The 20,847-nt window shown below is 39.8% G+C and overlaps 1 protein-coding gene across 3 annotated transcripts in view; it reads left to right on the top strand.

Annotated features, from left to right (window-relative positions):
- MYCBP2 (MYC binding protein 2) overlaps window positions 1–14,135 on the top strand; it is a 204,668-nt gene extending 190,533 nt beyond the window's left edge. For all 3 annotated transcript variants that reach the window (XM_086476678.1, XM_086476666.1, XM_086476671.1), the window contains 11 exons: window positions 329–448; window positions 2,240–2,341; window positions 4,006–4,134; window positions 6,619–6,751; window positions 7,002–7,105; window positions 8,207–8,395; window positions 8,885–8,992; window positions 10,000–10,209; window positions 11,803–11,910; window positions 12,116–12,281; window positions 13,331–14,135. In XM_086476678.1, the coding sequence (XP_086332804.1) occupies window positions 329–448; window positions 2,240–2,341; window positions 4,006–4,134; window positions 6,619–6,751; window positions 7,002–7,105; window positions 8,207–8,395; window positions 8,885–8,992; window positions 10,000–10,209; window positions 11,803–11,910; window positions 12,116–12,281; window positions 13,331–13,446 (1,485 nt within the window). In that variant the 3' untranslated portion in view covers window positions 13,447–14,135. The remainder of the gene's footprint in view (window positions 1–328; window positions 449–2,239; window positions 2,342–4,005; window positions 4,135–6,618; window positions 6,752–7,001; window positions 7,106–8,206; window positions 8,396–8,884; window positions 8,993–9,999; window positions 10,210–11,802; window positions 11,911–12,115; window positions 12,282–13,330) is intronic.
- Window positions 14,136–20,847: the final 6,712 nt, after the last annotated feature.

The following is a 20,847-nucleotide window of genomic DNA, read 5'->3' as shown; positions in this document are numbered from 1 at the left end:
TTTCACTTAACTTTTTCAGCATTTGCAATGTTTAGCTTCCTTTTCAGAGTCAGTGAGTCTCAAGTATTTCTGTTATCTTTAGTGTGAGGGTTAGAAATTTAGAGGTAACATTAAGAATTTAAGGATTCAGCAGTCTCTGAGTTGGGAACTTAACAAATCAGGTGTTTTCAAATCAGACAGATCTGGTAAAAGTCATCCCTGACTTCCTCTTTTTTTCTATTCTGACTTAAGAACCTAACCTAATGTTGCTTATAGCAGTTCTAATTACAGTTTTAGTTGTTCTTAATATTAATAAAAGCTGTAATAAATTGAATTTCCTCTTTAATAGGGTCATCTGTCAGAAGCTTGGTCCCGTGTGACAAAGAATGCTATTGCTGAAACCATCATAGCTCTGACCAAAATGGAAGAAGAATACAGATCACCAGTGAGGTGCATTGCAACAACCAGAGTAAGAACTTTACTAAACTTAGTATTAGTTCATTGCAAATGTGCAGTAGGAGCCCATCCAAGAGCCTTCCTCTGTATTAGAAAAAACTTCCTTATATAGGTTGTTTCAGGAATGCGTACAGAATACACTTTATATACTCCAAATCTAGCTGTGCACATAATGGACAGGTATCCTAACTAAGGCCATCACTGTTTGTCCTAATAAAAGCCCTGCTTTCTGTGTGTCACAGCAGATTGAGTTTTCTTCTTTGTGGCAGAAATACACTGGTAAAAACTGGTTGGTCATTAAATATGCAGCTTGGGTACCTCCCAAATAATGAAGAATTAAGTGTTGTGCTTACACATTTGGGTTTTTATCCTTGAGATAATTCTGCTTCAGTTTTGTGATACTTGCCTTTTACTAAATTTATGAGATCACCTGTGTGGAAAATTGCACAATATGTATCAGCTGTCTCTTTCCAGCTCTCTACAGGATTATTTTAAGTGGTTTGACTTCTAGGTCATCAGCTGCCACATCTCAAGGCTATTATGAAAACACTCAGTAACATTCTCTCGGACAATTAAACTAAACTTTACCTGTGTTTAAGTCCCAAAGTGAAAAATCGTTTGCTGAGCCATTATTATTTACCTGGGTGGTTTTTTTTCTTTGTCTTTACGTCTTCCATGAATCTTTTGTAGAAACTGGGACTAACTTAATAGATTGCTTGAAATACCAGGAAAAGCGTACTTGTAAATTATGACATTCCTGCTGTCTTCCTGCTGTCTTAGGGAGTACAGATTTTGGCTTCTCAAGCATAATAATTACATGTAAAGGAAGGGGTTTGCAGTGGTTACAAGCATTTGACACTCATGTTGTTTTCCATTTAAAAAGGCTGTTCCAGTTGTCCTTTTCATTCCCTTACTCCTATGTTCTCTGCTGTTTGGAAGACATGGTCTCAGAGTACCAGCAGCTCCTGCTGTCACAGTGTTAGTTTAATCAGGCCTTAGAGGAGCGCAGATCATCAGCCAAGCTCTCCTTGTGAATGAACTTAGTTCTGTCATGGAGGCTTTTTTTGCAGGGGGAGTCCAATAGAGTTCTTTTTTTTCCAACAAAAGCCATTTTGTTCAATTCAAACCTTTGTTCAAAAATTATTGTAAAATGCAGCTGTCAAGTGCATTTCTGTTTGGGTTGCAGGCCTACCAACAAATGGTCCCCATATAGCTCATCTCTAGGATTTCACTGTAGTCAGTGGAGAGGAAGAGAGAAAAGCTTCCCCTGAAGAACGGTTAGCTCAGAACCCTTTTCTAGGTAATCTCAAATGCCCCGTGCAGCGAGGAGAGAACAAGGGGAAATCAATCTCATTGAGCTAAAGTTTTGTTGTTTTGCGTTTCTTTATTAGTCTGTGTCCCTGAATTTCTTCTTCTCCCCCAAAGCCTGCAATGTTTGAGAGTGATATGCAAGTCTGTATTTGCCATATTTCTCTGTAATGTACTCTGGTTGATCTTTTTTTCACTGTTTCTCTCTTGTATGCTAACTATTGTATTTATGGTCATAACACGACATACCTGAAAGAAATGAGGTAGTTCCCAAAAGTTCAGTAAGTTTTATTGTGTGCTTGACTTCTTTTGGAAAATAAAATCTTGCATTATATGAGCAGGCTTCAGCTAACGATGATACAGTTTGCAGGTAACAGTGACATTCTTATCTGCCAAAGTTTATATTTTTAATATTTGGGATTTCTTTTTCTTTTTTCTTTTTTTTTTTTTTTTTTAGTATTTCTAAAACATTTAATTCTACCTTGCCTTTCAATAGCTATGGCTGGCCTTAGCATCCCTCTGTGTACTTGATCAGGATCATGTTGATAGACTATCTTCAGGGAGATGGATGGGAAAGGATGGACAGCAGAAGCAGATGGTGAGACTGAAAACCCTGTCTTTTTATATTTATTTTGATTTATTCAGTAGTCAAATAATTTAGAATAAAGATAGGGAAAGGTAGACTTGGCCTAACCTTATTCCACCCTTTTTGTCCTCAATGGAGATCATACATACGTGTTTGAAGTATTTGTGCTCTAGACAAACGCTGCTCAGAAAACAGAAATTGCAACTTAAAGCAATAAGGTAGCAATACTACTGGTATGGAGCAAGGCCTTCCTAACACCTGTAGGATGAATTTTTGAGAGTAGATTGACTCAGTTAATACAACACCCTCTGTCAGAGCTTTTTTCTTTCTACCTGGATCTCTGTCACATAATGAAGTCGGGTTTTTTTGTGTTCCTCACTAACTTCTCCATAACTTCTCTTCCTCTTCCCATCTCAGTAGAGAGTGATTACCACAAAGAGAAAGAAGCTCTAACTGAATTTAGCAAAGCTACCGTTTACCCAGAGGATTTACAAATTCAATATGGAATATGATGGATTGAGTTTCTGTCTATATTTTTCAGTATCACAAAAAGCTTATGATTATTTAAATTCAAATCTGGAAGAACAAAATAATGGAGCTGATCTCTATAATTTGGTTAGGTGGGTCCCTGTGGGAGGCAATGGAACGTTGTGCCTTCCCAGTAACAACTAAGGATGCTTAGCGCAAAGAAGCCTCCAAAGCAGTTTCATGTAGGCAGAAAGAGAATACAGGAGAGACAGAGCTGCAGCAGCGGCAAGGACTAAAAACTACTAAGAGAAGGAAGCAGACACAAAGGTTTCTGAGGCAATTAAGAAGGTCAAGGGACTTCTGTAGAGCTTTGGAAATGTCAGAACAGTAGCAAAGACATCATCAAGCAGGGATATGAGCTGCTGAACCCAGCCTGAAATTCCCCAATCCTATTTTATAACAGGATATTCAAATTTTGAGGTGAACTGTGAGTCCCCTTACCAGGACTGCTGTTGAAAGGATTCTGTTCTAAGTTGCACAAGTAATACCATGGAAACCTTGTGTCCTCAGAGTATGATGGAAACTTGTTCTCAAACATATGCATAATCAAAGTCAGGCATTGAACTCTATTTGTAGAGATACTTTGAGCTGCAAAACAGAACTGAATTGAATTTTAATTTTTTTTTTTTATCAGTAGAGCAACTTAATTTTATGGTGGATTTTGAAGTTTGTTATTTCATCTGTATTCTCTCTAAGTTATAGATGACCTACAACTTTGATTAGATGTTTGAGCAGAGTAAACATACCATATCAAAGTAATTAAGGGTAAATATTGTTCTTGTTGACTGACCCAGTCCCTGAACTTTTCTGTTAACATCCCCACAACCCACTGTTACCACGTAAATCTTTTCTCAGACTAGTTGAAAATGATGTCTCAACTATAGTGTTGAAAAACACATTTTTGCTACATCTAAATATAAGATGAAGAGTATCAGAAGAAATTACATAGTAAATTGGGGATTTTTGTGTCCAGGAGTAATTGTTTAGACACTGAGTATTCTAAAGATATAATTAATAGCCTAAACAAACTCTTTATCCCTCTTATTAATTTGAGGGGTATGACGGGGGAGAAGAAAAACAGATGCTGAAAAGAAATGAGGGATTTAATAAAGAAAGAATTATTTCATATTTTTTCTTATTTTTTTCAGCCAATGTGTGATAACCATGATGATGGTGAAACTGCTGCAATCATTTTATGTAATGTCTGTGGGAATTTGTGTACAGATTGTGACCGATTCCTTCACCTCCATCGGCGAACAAAAACTCATCAGAGACAGGTAGGGTATACACGACATGTTGTATGCACTGCATTTCCCCAATTAATATATAAGAAAAAGGCAGTCGCAAGGACCAAGTCTTCTTTTATGTTTGAGATGGGATCGGTAAGTTTCCGTTTAATTCTTTTTAGTTGTTTTTAGTTAAATTCTCTTGTCCTTTATCTTTTGAAGAAGATTGGAAAATCATGTAGCAGTCCCTAATTCTAACTCATGCTGCATCAGCTTTCTTCTCTCTTGTTTATAACATTGTTTAGGAATATTTTTTTAAGGAAAATCTGGGAACTGTATAGACTTCCTTAAGCATATGTTGGTTCTTTATTCCTGTTAAATTGTATCTCCTTTACTACTTCTATCATATAAGTCAGTGCTTGTCAACCCCTTCATTTTTAACGTATATACATTTCTAATAACCAGGAAGACCGCCTGACAACAAATATTCCTGCTGGTTTCCTTATGTCAGTCTTCTCTTACTTTTCAGTATTCCTCCAGCTCTCACTGTCTTCACAGAGAAGTATGATGTCATATCCATAAGCTTGAAAATGTCCTCATTTCTTTTGGTTTTGTTTTTAGGATTGAAACGTCTTTCCTCTTTGACTTACCTAGATGAGTTTTTACAAATTGCTTTTTACTCTGCTAATTAGTGGGTTTTGCATTATTCTCTTATCCTCTTCATCTCTAAACTTGAAATTACATTCTCCTTGGAATATTTCTTTTTCTCATTGAAATTAATGTTGTCGATGCCTTTAATTCTGAAACTACTGAACATTTCCTCTTTCTTGACACTATTATTCTTTTGTGGGTTTTATGGTCCTTTATTTTCCGCTTTCCCTCTGACTGCTTATGTTTGTAAAAAAGTTAAAACAATAAACCTCATTAACAAAGTTAATTCAATGGAAATCATTCCTCTTCTCCCTCTCCTAGAGCGCATCTACATGCGCTTTGTTGTTAGGATCAAGAATGGGCTTTTGAAGCCGATCTCCTTATCTGCTTACTGTGCTTTGATTTGTGCGTTAGAGCAGCCTTGGAGTGCATGAACTGGGTTCCTTTCAGGTGAAACTAAAAACAACAAAAAAAGATAGCTGCAGGGACACACAGCTAATGGTCGTTCAGCGCAAGGGATCAGCTAGTCTAGAGCACAAGTGATGTGAACTTCGGATCATTGGCACTGAGTTTCACTCTACGGATCTCCTTGGTGCTTCAGCATTTGCAGCATCGATTCAGCCTGGAAGTTCCCACGTGGATCTGTTCTCTTCTAATTCTTAGCCAGAATCCTTACAAACCTCTTTGAAATGTTCCTGTTTTGTCATCCTAAGTTGATGATTTTTTATGTCTACTCTTCTGTCATGGCATAGCACAGTCTAGTCTCATTTATTTTTCTGATTTCTCCTATATAGCCTGTTCAGATTACAGTTGATAAAAAGTAAGTTCTTATCTCATAGAAGTCCTCACATCTCTCCTTTAATCTGTCCAAAATAGCTACTTACCAGATTTTCCTATTTACTTCTGAAAGCATGTTTAAACTTTTACTCTTTATTCACCACCTTTACCTTTACATCTCTCGTGTTAATCCCCTCAATTTAAATTTTTAAATTTTGTCGTATTCCCTGTCTCCCATTTTCTGTTAGCTTCCTGGGTTTTGTCCAACTTCTGTCATACATACCTCTTCAATGTATTTTATCTCCCTCCAAGAAAGGACAGCCTGTAACTTACTACGACCTGCTTATGCAAATCTTTTGTGAAGTAATTAGGGTTTTTTTCCCTGATCCTGATACGAATTAACACAAAGTTTAAATTGAGTGTGTACTTCCATATCCAGGAAAGTTCTAACCTTTATTGAATTGCAGGTGAAATGAATGAAAACAGAACTGCCTTCAAAACTTAGGAAGGGAGAAAAAGAAGAGACTGTATAAACTCCACTAAGGATCTCCTGCAGTTTTTTTGATTTCGCAAAAATTTTACATTTTCCTCATTGTCACAAAAAGTATCCACTGTGTATTTGTGTGAAAGTCAAAAGTATTAATGTGACACACTTATATAATTGTTATTAAATAGTACATTATTATTATTAAGACCCTAACTATCAATGTTGCTTTGATAAACTACTAGCATGGTTATGTGAAGATAATTCTAATGTTATCTTGTGCTTTTAACATACTGTGGCTTACTGGATGAGTTGAATAGTAGTTACGAAGTTCAAGCTCCGTAAATTAGAAAAAATGTTGTGCAGCTCCCTTCTTAGCATTGCTGCGCTATTGTTTCCAAGCCCTGTTAGCTCAAACATTGAATTTATGTATTTTTACTTTTAAAAACACAAAGCCTTTTATCTATCTGTTCCGCAATATGTACAAATTATAAAATGCATAAAAGAAAAATAGCTTGCAGTACACAAACTCTGCAGAATCTGTAACTGATGAAAATCCAAAGATACAGTGACAAAACTAACATGGAAATGCTATTTTATTATCTGTTTGGTCAACCTGACAGGTATTCAAAGAAGAAGAAGAAGCTATCAAAGTTGATCTCCACGAGGGTTGTGGTAGGACCAAACTTTTCTGGCTGATGGCATTAGCAGATTCTAAAACAATGAAGGCTATGGTGGAGTTTAGAGAACAGACAGGTAAAACACAACTGTTATTACTTGCTTTTTATCCTGATTATTTTTACCTTTTATGTGAGCATTTGTCCAAAAAAAACCCCAAACAGTTGGGGTTTTCGCCTGCTCTAGGGCAATGCTTTTAATTGTTTGTTAATAAAAATAAAATAGTTCAACTGCATAAGAATTGTTGTTTAGATTTCTGTTGTTAGAATGTCAGTCCCTTATGTTTCATTACAACAATTTTCGGTTGTGTTTACTCTTGCGGACCTAGGCAAACCGACCACCAGCAGTTCTGAAGCATGTCGTTTCTGTGGATGTAGGAGTGGAACAGAATTATCAGCAGTGGGAAGCGTTTGTTCTGATACAGATTGCCAGGTGTGTATTAACAAATATCAGTCATCATTAATTAAACAGAAGAGACCGCAGAATCAAATTGATTCCTTGTTTTGAGTAAACCTTGTTCATCCCTGTGGTCCAGTTTAAATCGGACTTCTCATATAATATTGAATATTATATTGTAGTTCAAATACTTTGGAGTTTGTAAATGTTTAGTTTAGTTGCAGGCTACAAACACCAAGTCACCCAAAATACTGGGTAGTTTCATTATCATCTTCAAAAGTATCTCAAGTTTTTACAGTAGTGTTCCAAGTATAAAGTAATATATACACTCTCCACATAAAGTCTAGTATACTGGAAAGCTTGGTAAAAGCAGTTTGTGTAACAGCCTGTTTATTATGTGAGCACAGAACATTTAAGACTTGGCCAGGTTTGTCAACTGTATCCATGTGTCCTGAGTGGTTATGTGCCTCACAGTACAGGTACCACTGGCAGAGAGTCAAATCCTCACCAGTTTCTTATCCCACCCTATTTATTTCTGTTTACATGTGGCAAATTTGTCTTCTTTTTTTCCTCTCTCTGCCTGTTGAATATATTTTATTATTGTTATGTTAATTGAGTTCAATTGGTTATTAGCTTCTGGGCAACTTGTTTTCTGCTTACTAGGGGTAGGAATTGGAGGTGGTTAAAATACCATTTCTATATAAAAGTGCTTTATGCTAGTTAATGATCAGCTCTTAATGCGTTCTTAAGAGTAGGTTACTTCATACCTTTCCTGAAGGACCTAAATCTGCAGACATCTTAAAGGCTGTTAATACAGGGCAAGCAATGTTTATGCAGGAGGCAGTTAATACACAAAAAACACGTGGAGGATTAAAGAATATTTCTCTTCATATTAAAATTAAAAGTCAAAATTTAGAAATTATGGCTTCATTATAACATAAGTAAATTAAGGTACCAGTTTTACTTCAAGTACACAAAATGTGCAATTTTTCCCAAGTACCTGCTGTAGCAGTAGACAACATGAACCATGATTCTTTCGCCTTAGTTTATTGCACAAACCAGGAGTCTTTCAAAAAGCGGCGCTATATCAAACCATTCAGTGCAGGGGAAAAAAGATCAATTATTTACTTTTCATAGGAGTATGCTAAAATTGCCTGCAGCAAGACCCATCCCTGTGGCCATCCGTGTGGAGGCGTTAAGAACGAAGAGCACTGTTTGCCATGCTTGCATGGCTGTGATAAGAACGCTACAACTCTTAAACAAGATGCTGATGACATGTGCATGATCTGCTTTACTGAAGCACTTTCAGCAGCACCAGCTATCCAGGTTTATCTTTTTTTTTTTCCCCCTTTTAAGAGATTAATATTATGGTTGTAATGTTAAGTGTGGAAGAACTTAAAATATAAAGTCCCTCAAATTATACTCTTAAAAATTTCAAAACAGACACTGTAACAATACGTAAGTTACTTAAGAAGCTTTCTTTTGGTCTGGAATTAATGCTATTTCAAGAAAGCAGATTGCATCAGTTTAGTTTCCTGTGTTTACATTATTTAAAATATATGGCACTTTATAAATGAGACAACTGAGGTAATGGATATATTTTGTACATCTACTGGTGGTTTTGGAGTAGAACGGTTATGATTTTAATGAACATTTTATATTCTTTCTTTTTCTTAAGAAGAAAATAGAGGTTCTTCTAGGATTTTAAATAAATTAATTTTGAAATTGATATACGTTGCCACTTAAAAGCAAATAACTACTTTTTTAGTGGTTAATGTACCTTCAGTGCTCACTTACCTGTATTCTTTTCTAAAGCTGGACTGCAGCCACGTTTTCCATTTGCAATGCTGTCAACGAGTACTAGAAAACAGATGGCTTGGGCCAAGGATAACTTTTGGGTTTATGTCCTGTCCTATTTGCAAGGTAGGTGAGCTATGTGTTTACTGCCTAGGTCAAACAAGTGACCTAATACTGTATTTGGTTTTCGTTTTTTTGGGTTTTTTTTTAATGGTATAAATTAGTTAGATGTCACTTATTTCCTTCATTTCTCGTGTCACTAAAGAAAGGGTATCATTGATGCGTCTTTTTACCTTCCCTAGAGTTCCCTGAAGTAAGGGTCCTCTTAAAAAGGAAGCATAATGCAGTCATTATGTTAATACTGTTTTACTTTTAGCAACATCAGCTTGTAGATTCCCAATATTTGGGGCCGGTGGTGGGGAAGAAGTAATCTTAATGCACATTATCTGAAGCAGGAAACTTGGCTTCTCTTTTACTAACCCCTTTTAAAGCTGCTTTGCTTTTCAGTGTGACGACAGAGCTGAATAATATATGTACTTAGTTCAGCTTAAATTACTAAAAATTCCTCTTGTACTCTACAAAATCATAATTGCTGTAAGCAAAAGCATATGGTAGCTGCTGGAAAGGAGAGCACCTTAACCCCCTAAGGAATATGAACTTTGTGAATGGTCAGCCATTTCTGCATGCTGTCTTTCTTCCTTCATGCTGTCTTTTGGTAATTTATGGCAATAGCATGTGTCCATTAAATGATAAAGACCTGGCATAGAGGACTGTCAGTCATCATTCTTAATTGCTGAGCAGTAAGCCCAAAAGGACCAAAATTAGAAAAAACATACGGTTGGAATATTCCTGTGCTGTGGTCAATAGGTCATGTACCCTTTACTATCCCTCTGTGGTTGTTACAGTCTGTTGTGAGGGCTGATGATTTCATATCACAGAAGGCTATATGAAGAGCATTCCTGGTTACTATTTTTGCAGCAAATAAAGTATATCAGCCATTTTTTGAAATTTCCATTGCCTGAGCCCTTAGGTTTTTATGACATCCATTACGCTATTTGTGTTCGACCGTAATACAAATTATCACAGCTGTGGTAATAAAGGTGCAAGATATTTTAATCAGTTTTTTATTTCAGAACAAAATCAATCATACAGTATTAAAGGATTTGCTTGATCCAATCAAAGAACTCTATGAAGATGTAAGGAGAAAAGCGCTAATGAGATTGGAGTATGAAGGGTTGCACAAGAGTGAGGCCATCACAACACCAGGTGTTAGATTTTATAATGACCCAGCTGGCTATGCTATGAACAGATACGCTTATTATGTTTGCTACAAGTGCAAAAAGGTATGACAATTAGTACTTTCTCAAATTAAATGTATGTTACAGTTTCAAAAGTGATTTCTTAAAGAATGGAACATATATTTAGTACATTGTGTATGGAGTAGGAAAGCAGGAAAAGAAATTACATCATTAAGTTGCAATTAAAAAGTGTTGAGCAAGTTAGATGTACATAGTGTCGTATCTCATAAAGCTCAAATGTGTATACAGAGCAATTCAGAAACCAAAGGCGTACTGAGCTGCTCGCTGCCTTAGAAGAATGTGCAGAGGACACCGTGTTATAACACCAACCATCCCTTTGTCCCACTTCCAACTCAAACTTTATGTCAACATTAAAATACTATAACCATAAGTTTCATTCTGACTCTTTGATACGGAGAGTTCCCCACTAAGATTCCGCCTAAATACTTTTACCCAAGTTGGAGTTGGTTGGAACTGCAGTAAACAGTGCACTTGGGGCAGAAAAATAACCACTACTGCAAGCCAACCCATGGTTGTGGTGCTCCTCAGTGATAGTCTCAAAAGGTGGGAAGAGTCTTCTTTAATTTTGATTCATGATAGTGCAGTCGTTCAGGATCAGGGGATAAGGAAACTCTGCCATCCTTAACCGAGTACACCTAAGTTCAGATCTTAGCTTCTTGAGCTCCTTTGAAGTGCAGCAGTGATGGAGAGGATGGACAGAAGCATTAAAAGAATGAAAAAGGACTAGAAAGAGGAAATGTGTGGTCTAACCTGATGGACTCTGGATCATATATGTACAGTTTTCTTCAGACAAAGAATATGAAATCTAACTAGAAGACAAAAATCGTAACATCTTTCCTTCCTCCAGCCCCTGTTCACCCCAAACTACTACCCAATTCCCAGACATACATTCCATGGGACTCTCCCTTTTCTTTACTCTGCGGAGTCTGGAGGAAGGTGGGCTTCTTTAAATTTTCCCTTCCTCCCTGTCCTTCTACAATTGCCGCAAAAAAGCAAGAATTGCCGAGAGCGAGAATTTTGTGCGTTATCCAATTAGTTAATAAGATGGTAACAAAGGAAGGAAGGAAGTTACTCATTGCCTCATCATCTCGCCACTCCATCTAGTGAAATCTAGTATATGAGGAAATTCATCAGAGTTACCTGTCTTGGTGCATTTTTGTGCCCAGTGTGTCCTGGTAAAATAAGATGAGAAAGTAGAATGAATTTGTAGAAAATAGCAACATTTTAATTATAAGGGATCTCACATGAGCTTAAAAACCAATACACCTTTCGCCTAGTAAAAAGCCCTCCTGGTAGAATGCTTCTCTGCTGCCTTCAGCCTCAGTCCTGTCTTTCTTACAAACAGTTCATAGAGCATCCAAATGCTGTTTCAAAAACCTTACGGTCGCTTGCATAGACCAGAGTACATTGTGCAATTTTGGGTCTTGTTTATCCCGAGATTGAGAAACATTGTCTTAGTGCCTCAAACTCATGTATCTAGAGTCAGAGTCAAGAGAGATCAGAATAGTGGAGACTACTCTAATGGCTGTTACTCATAATTTTCCTCTTACAAATTGATTTTGTTAAAATACGAGTTGTCTCTGGTTTCATGTCCAATCATTTCTATATAAAATTAAGGCATATTTTGGTGGCGAAGCTCGTTGTGATGCTGAGGCTGGACAAGGAGATGACTATGATCCGAGAGAGCTTATTTGTGGCGCATGCTCCGATGTTTCAAGGGCTCAGGTAAGCAAAGAACTTGTATTTGTGTTTTTATTTCATTCTGAACTCCGAGTACCTGAGCTGTACGATAGTTCACAGTCATTTGTAATTATATGTGTTTTATAATGTCGTATAATATTAATGTATACTACAGAATGTAGAAATGTGGGGGTTCGATTGTTACAGCATGGCTACTTCATTTATTGGCATTTGTTTTCTTCCTGTTTAGATGTGTCCCAAACACGGTACAGATTTCTTAGAGTACAAATGCCGCTACTGCTGTTCAGTTGCTGTATTTTTCTGTTTTGGGACAACGCATTTTTGCAATGCTTGCCATGATGATTTCCAAAGAATGACAAGCATCCCTAAAGAAGAACTCCCACACTGTCCTGCAGGTAGTACTCTTACAAAGCAAATTTAGCTACACTGAATTCTGTGATAAGTAATTAGTTCTACTTGATATTTGTATCTTTTCTTGTGGATCATTTTTAGGAAAGCCACAGGGTCAGTCATACAAATTTTAAATTCAGTATCTTGAATGATATTAGAATGGGTTTGTTCTAGGTGTGATGTTGATTTTTTCGTTTTTCTGGCAATAATACAGGCACCAATCACACTGATCCTTTAAACATTAGATCCTTCGATACAGAAAGACATTTCAATTTACCTACACCAATTGAGACTCCAGATCTGTAATGATCTGTTAAAATTATACTGTAAAAAATTCACACACTACTATTAAATGATGTAGCTGTACTCAGGTACCTGTCACGTACAAACTGTTGCCCAGTGCCTTAGTTTCCAACGTCATGTGCCATTGATTTAGTCTCAATAAATCATATTATTTACCTTGCTGTTGAAAAAAAAGTGAGATCTTTTTGATTAAGATATTTACATGAAAGAAGTAAACAAAAAAAATATGATTCTTGGTATAACCTTAGAATTATTGTTTACTGCAGACTGTAACTCTTGATAATATTTATTGATTTGCTTTTAGATTGTGCTGATTTCTTCCACAGTATTAATGAGATTAAACTTACTTTAGTGATTCTCCCTATAAGCTTTTTGCTTTTTTTCACTTTGAGTTTTATTTATTTTAAATTACATGCAGTTTGACCATTTGGGGTTTTTTCTTCAAATACCAATTCAACGTTTGACATAACTGTTTTAATGAGCTAACAATTTCTGATTGTTTTGTCAGATCTAACTGACATTTTTTCTCTTGGCTTATTAAGCCTTTTGACTTCTTGCTTGAATTTGACTGTGTGAAAGCACCTTTCTATCTGCTGTTTCTTAAGTCTTCATTTTTGATGACTTATCAATTCATATTATAGAAGTATTACCTTCACTTAGCATGTTTTTGAGAAAATGTAATATATGTTCGTTTACATCATCTGCAAGCGTTCATCTCCTTTTGTTTTCTTCCCCCCCCCTTACCCTGTAGGTCCCAAAGGTAAACAACTTGAAGGAACAGAATGTCCACTTCACGTTGTCCATCCACCCACTGGTGAAGAATTTGCTCTGGGTTGTGGGGTTTGCAGAAATGCTCACACTTTTTAGACTAGCGGGGTTTTTTTACCAGAGCAAAACAGGTGCCCTCATCCCTCAAGTGTCCTGAAGATAAAGTCCAGCTGGGATGAGGACGGGACCATTTCATAACCCAGGTAAAAGGAACAATTTACAGTGCAAGAAGGATGCCAAATATCATGTACATAACTCTTGCTGTGAGATATTGACATTTTTTGAACTGAGACATCAAAACTTGTGAGGTGTTTGCATGTGGCCATTACAGTCATCGGCTAGGAAACATTGGACATTTACAAATAAATAATTGCTATTAAAGGATCTGTGTGTCTGTGGACTATGAATGATGCTGGCTTTCAGGAGAAAGAAAAAAATATTGATTATTGTATACTGACTTTTTGTAATCTTGTACAATTGTAACGCATCACAAGTGGGGATGGGAAAGAGGAATATTCTGGTTTATTTCCTAGACTGTTATAAAAAAAATTGTGTTAGGAAGGCATAAATGTAACAAGTATCACGCTGTATATAAAAGTATCAATGTTTGTCCTGTATAAGAATTATTAAATTACAACAGCAGTTTCATTTAAACTTCTGGGTTATGTTTGAGCCTGAAATTTTAATGAAGTGCAATACTGAGTGTGCCTCATATCTTGCAGCTGTAAACATAATGGAATGTACATGTCAATAAAGCCACTGTACATTTTTATACAGTGAAAGTCTAATGAATGCGTAAGCCTCCATTTTCAGAAATGCTTTTTAAAATGGGAGGGGTGTCGTTATAATTATTTCAGCAAGTTCTTCTAAAAAAGTAAGAAAGTTTATTGGCCAAACTGGTGGTTGTGGAAATACTTAAGACATGAAAAATGCGGTTCAAATCTTCTTTTAAAGCTGGATAAATGTACTAGCATTCATATGAAGCATTGTATTTCCACTTGAGCTTCTGACAATGTTTTAAAACACAACAGAAGAGTTCATTTTAAATTATTTTAATCAGTTATTAAGAACCTTCACCCCCACCTTTAGGACAAATAGTCTTTTGCTGTGAATCCCATTTAACAGGGGTCCAAGCCCTCTGCTCTAGGCTAACCTGCTTGAGCAGGGGAGTTGGACTAGATGGTCTCCAGAGGTCCCTTCCAACTCCTACCATTCTGTGATTCTGTGCTCCTCTACAGTGAAAGCAAAATATAACTTCAGGTAAGGACTTTTTCCTATAAGGTTCGCTTCAGATTTTGATGGTCCTTATGGGTCCCTTCCAACTCAAGATACTTTATGATTCTATGATAACTTCTTTTCTAATATATCTGTCTTGAAGTTGATGGAACATGCTTTACTGGTGGACATGAACTGCTTCTCTCACTGTTAAGATACTGATAGGTGGCATCCAGATGTCAGAGGAACTTTATCAGCCAGGAACCATGGGATCCAGCTCACCTAACTTTGGACATCTGTAATGTCTGTGTCTGCCTGGACTTCAGAATAGCTGGGGGAAAATACACACCTCTGAAGTACAATTTATCTTACTCACAGTAGCACTGTGGGGCAGTCTCAGGTACATGAATATTAGTGCAAGAACTATCAGTAAATAGAAGCTGGAAGTTTTAAGTCTGCAATCGAATGTGTTCAATAATAATACAAACAATAATATTATAATATTTAATATTATTGGTATAACAGATGTTTAATGAAAGAATTCATGTGACCCTCACTGACATAATGGAGAGGGTACAGTGTGCTCAGTAATGACCAAGGGTGGGAGAGGCTGCAGGCATCACGACAAAGGTTGTCAAATGTAGGGCTTGCGCTAGACTTGCAAAGAAATATGCCACAACAACTAACAGGCATCCAAACAACTGCACTTGTGACAGTGAGGAATTTTAATTAGTGGGTATCTGTTTGGAAAGATATGGATCAGGAGATAGGCTATCTGGTATGTTCTTGGAATATATTTGAAATAAATACAGTACATGAAGTAGAGAAAGCAACTAAAAGGCGACTTTACTAGATTTTATCATGACTGAAAGGCAGTTTAGATGGAAATAACCATGAAGGGACAACGTTCATGATTCTGAAAGGAAAGGAGAGGGAAAACAAGATAAATTATATTCAGTAAATTGACAGAAGTCAATTGGGAATCAAGTGTAAAGAAAAACAATATTTAGAGGAATTGATGTTTTCTTTAGAACAACCAACTACATTGAGATCACAGCCAGCAGCTATCCTAGTGCAAACAGAGGATAGAACCCGTATTAAGCAGTCGGCTTGGCCAAGTCAGGAATTAGATATTAAAAAAAAAGGAAACAAAATCAAATTACTACAGATGAGTATAGGAGGTGGGGAAAAGGTACAAGATAAAACTTCATTTGCAATGGACATAAAGAATAGCAAGTAGGCAAGAGAAAGATTGGTCCTGTATCTGCAGTGATGAAGCCCTTTCCACAAAAAAAATCACCTACAATTTCAAATCATGTTAAACCCTCTCTTTGAATGTCAGGATGAGCCAATGTGGTGTTTTTATTCAGCATCTTGAAGAGTCAAGATTCTTCCTACATTGTACTTCACTGACAGAAACAGAGAGTATGACTCACTTGTCCAAACAGATGTTTACCTCAGACGTAATCATCTGCTGTGGGGAGGGGCAGACATTTCTGGGATGCAGTTCATTTCATCTGGACATAAAACACAAGCCACCTGAATAGCTCAGGCGTAGATGACTACACTGTGCATTTTTAAAGTTGCGTCACCACAACCTACTCTGCAGTCTGAAGCAGAAGCAATGTTTTCGGCCCGTGACACCACAACCTTCAGCACCAAGGGATTTTTTTTTTTTTTTTTTGAGAGGGTGTCAAGGTATGAAGAATGAAAGGTCAAAGTTTGAAGTGTTCTTCCATGTTCTTGGCTCTCTGTTTCCTGGTTAATGTTTGTTGTTTTTTTTTTTCATAAACAGATCACCAGCTTTTCCTCTGGCGTAGCACTCTGCACATTGTGGTGGGTGAAGGGTAGACATTGTGGCCTGAGGTTTGACAGTTCATGTTTTGATGTTGCCAGGTACTTCCTGGAGATGTACTATGGACCTTAAAAAGACTAATGTCTTTATTTGAAAATGTAAGTTCCTTACAAAACTCAACAATTCTGTATCTGTGATATTCTATATCTGTATATTCTATACAACCTGTGAACTCCAACTGGACACACCCTGAGTCACTTCAGAATGGCAGATGTAGAGTAAAAGATGCAGAATGATGTTCTAAGGATTCCTCTGCTTCTCATACAAGAAATGTGCTGTAGGGTTACCAGAACTAATACACCTATCAGCTGGGAGATACTGCAGTAAATTTGCATTATACTGGTGGTATGAGAGTGGTTAGAGTACAACAGCATGTACACAGGACAGAAGGTGGAAGAAAGCAGAGCCCAGTGGATGTATTAAGGATCTCCCTGTGATGCTATTGATACATCTCTCCTTCACAACCCAGCCACCTCCTCGGTCCCTACTTCTCATCTACACTCAAAGTCTCACATCACTGCCCCACCACTCTTTACCAGGACTCTTGGGTGCTGTTTTCTGTCCTAATCCACCACTGAGAAGCCCTTTTTCTCCTTTCATTCTTTTCTGGCTACTGTTTCTCCATTTTAGAAGCCTCTTACTGCACCCCAGTGTGCAGGAGCAGAGCTGCCCTGTAGAGGGGCAGTGCCCAAGCCAGGCTGGGCACTGCTTCTCTTCCTTGCTCACCGCAAACAGCCAAGGAGACACACAGCAGAACCTGGTGCTGCCAAATCCAGTGTGCAGTAGATGCTGCACCACTTTAAAGCCAAACTAGGATGTTAAAAAAGAGATTTTTTTTTTCCTGTACCCAAAGAGGAACCTTATTTTAAGTGTTTATAATGCACATATGAACTAGTACGTAAAAGGTATACCTGCATTTACACCAGGGATTGCAGCACTTCCACATTCCCAGGTCACAGATTAGATGTCTGTAATAAAAAATTAATTCAAACGGCATTCGGTTTAGAAAAGTCATCTTTCTAATTGTAAACAGGCTTGATGAGGAATCATTAAAAGCAAACATAAAAAGAAAACTTTTGCCCAAAAAGGGTACTGAAGAGTATTGAAGTAGTCACCGAGGTGGAGGGCTCCGGAGGGGAGGATCGCGCCGGGGGACCCTTCCTGAAGCGGCAAAACCGCGGCAAGACCGAGGCGGCAAAAGCGCCGGGAGCGAGAGGGTGCCCCAGCGCCCCGAGAGGGCAGAGCGAGCGCCTGACGGGGTCAGCTGGGACCCGCCGTGGGCGGGACAGGAGTGGCGGCGGCAGTTGAACAGCCAGTGTGGCCGCCATGTCGGCGTGACTGACGGCGGCCAAGCCCCGCCCAGGCGAGAGCAGCCCCAGGGAGCGCGAGCGAGCAGAGCGCGGCCACCAGGGCGGGCAAAGGGGGCGCGGGGCGGCCGTTGGGGCGGCGGTTGGGGCAGGCGGGGCGGGCGGGGCGCGGTCCCTCTCCCGGCTCTAGAGGCCAACTCGACTGCAGGGAGTTCCTGAGCCTGTCACTGTGCCAGAGGGCAGCAGGGACAGCACCTGTGTGCGGTGTGAGCAGGTGGCCGATGTGCTCAGCCTGGTGGCAGAGCTGAGAGAGGCAGTGGAAAGGTTAAGGAGCGTGAGGGAGTGTGAAAGGGAGAGAGATGGGTGGAGCCCCACCCTGTCATCCCTGAGGCAAAGGCAGCAGGTGGAGGCTCCACGAGAGGCAGAGGACTCCCTGCCCTCTTGCCACCAGGCAGAAGGAGGGGACATAAGGGGGGGGGGGGGGGCCGGGGCGGGGAATGGAAACAGGTCCCTGCTGGGGGTGGCAGGCAAATCCCCTCCCGGCCTCCCTCACCTTCCCATTGCCCCTACACAGCAGATATGGGGCTCTAGAAGTTGAGGGCCAGGCAAATGAGGAGGTAGATGAAGGTGCCTCCAGGGAGTTGCCTAGGGAGAGTCAGTCAGCCCCACACATTGTGACTGCCTCTGTTAAGAAAAAATGGAGGGTAATTGTCATAGGCAATTCCCTTCTGAGGGGAACAGAGGGCCCAATATGCCGACCAGACCCATTCCACAGGGAACTCTGCTGCCTCCTTGGGGCCCGGGTAAGAGATGTTACTGGGAAACTCCCTGGTCTGGTATGGCCCTCTGATTACTACCCGCTAGTGGTTATGCACGTTGGTAGTGATGAGGTTGCAGAGAGAAGTCCAAAAGCGATCAAAGGGGACTTGAGGGCCCTGGGGCGATTGCTTGAAGGCTCAGGAGCACAGGGAGCGTTTTCCTTAATCCCTTCAGTGTCAGGGGAGAATACTGAAAGGAACAGGAAAACACACCTGATGACTAACACATGGCTCCGAGGCTGGTGCCATAGGTGGAATTTTGGTTTGTATGATTGTGGGGAGGTTTACATGGCACCAGGCCTGCTGGCGACAGATTGAGTTTGGCTTTCTCAAAGGGGGAAAAGGATTCTTACACATGAGTTGGCCAGTCTCATTGAGAAGGCTTTAAACTAGTTTTGAAGGGGGAAGGGGACAAAACAAGGCCCATCAGTGATGAACCTAGGGGTGGTATGTCCCTGTGTGCTGTAAGACAAACCATCAGGGAAGACAACTAGCCTGGCTAAACAGGGAGCCTTTGCTAGAACTCAGGGGGAAAAAAAGAGGCTTTAGCACTTTTGGAAGAAGGGGCAGGCAACGCAAGAAGAGTACAGGGATCTCATTAGGTCATGCAGAGGGAGAATTACAGTGGCAAAAGTCCAACTAGGACTCAGGCTGGCCGCTGTCGTGAGAGACAACAAAAATGTTTTTACAAATACATTAACAAAAAAAAAAAAAAAAGAGCCAAGGAGAATGTCCATCCTCTATTGGATGCAGAGGGGGAACATTGCCAGCAAAGATGAGGAAAAGGCTGAGGTGTACTTAATGCCACCTTTGCCTCAGACCAGCCATCCCTGAGGTAATCAGACCCCTGAGCTGGAAGACAGGGACAGAGAGCAGAATAAACTCCCCATAATTCAGGAGGAATCAGTTAATTACCTGTTTTGCCATCTGAATACTCACAAGTCTGGTGTGCAGGTTATTTTCTCTTCCCTCCTTCCAGATGCAGGTGATGATATGGGATGCAATAGAAGGATCCAGTCTGTAAATACCTGGCTCCAAGACTGGTGCTCCAGGCAGGGTTTTGGGTTCTTTGATAACGGCTGGTTTTGTAAGATGCCAGACCTGATGCTAATACGAGGGAAGGGCTTATCTTGTAGAGGGAAAAGGGTTCTAGGGCAACAATTAGCAGGGCTCATACATAGAGCTTTAAACTAGAATTGAAGGGGGATGGGGTTGTAGCTGGGTTTGCACTGGTGAGGCAGTGTTCTAGTATTAATGAAGACCAGAAGGCCTCCCATCCCCCTAGGGTGAAGTCAGTGTGCTCAGCTCACTGCCTGAAATGCCTGGATACCAATGCACACAGCATGGGGAATAAACAGGAGGAGTTAGAAATCTGTGTGCGGTCAAGGGTTTATGATCTGGTGGCAATTACAGAGACGTGATGGGACAGCTCACATGACTGGAGTGTGGTCATGGATGGCTATATCCTTTTTAGGAAAGACAGGACAACAAGGTGAGGAGGTGGAGTTGCTCTTTACGTGACAGAGCAACTAGAATGTATGGAGTTCTGTCCAGGGGTGGATGAGGAGCAGGTTGAGAGTTTGTGGGTGAGAATCAAGGGGCAGGCTAGCATGGGAGATACTGTTGTGGGTGTCTATTACAGGCCACCTGATCAAGATGAGGAAGTTGATGAGGCCTTGTACAGGCAGCTGACAGCAGCCTTGCAATCACAGGCTCTGGTACTCATGGGGGATTTTAACTACCCAGATATTTGCTGGAAGACCTACGCAGCCAGACATTCACAGTCCAGGAGGTTCCTCCAGTGCATTGACAATAACTTCTTGACGCAAATGGTGGATGAGCCAACTAGGAGAGGAGCACTGCTAGATCTTGTACTCACTAACAAGCAGGGTCTGGTTGAAGTGTTGAGGGTGAGGGCAGCCTTGGCTGCAGTGATCATGAGATGGTGGAGTTCAGGATCTTGTGCAGTAGGAACAGAACACCAAGCAGGATCACAACCCTGGACTTCAGCAGGGCCAACTTTGGCCTTTTCAAGCAATTTTTAGGGGAAATCCCATGGGACAGGGTACTAGAAGGTAAAGAGGCCCAAGATAGTTGGTTTATATTCAAGGACCACTTTTTCCAAGCTCAAGATCAGAGCATCCCAGTGAGTAGAAAATCAAGAAAGGGAGCCAGGAGACCCGCATGATTAAACAAGGAACTGATGGGCAAACTCAAGTGGAAGAGAAGAGAGTCTCCCGATCTTGGAAGGAGGGGATGGCCACATGGGAGGACTGCAAGACTGTTGTCAGAGAACATAGAGAGG

The sequence above is a fragment of the Leptosomus discolor genome, chromosome 1 (genome assembly GCF_034619465.1).
Source record: "Leptosomus discolor isolate bLepDis1 chromosome 1, bLepDis1.hap2, whole genome shotgun sequence".
Taxonomy (NCBI): Eukaryota; Metazoa; Chordata; class Aves; order Leptosomiformes; family Leptosomidae; genus Leptosomus; species Leptosomus discolor.
Note: the sequence above shows the minus strand (reverse complement) of the source record. Positions and strands in the feature narration are given on the sequence as shown.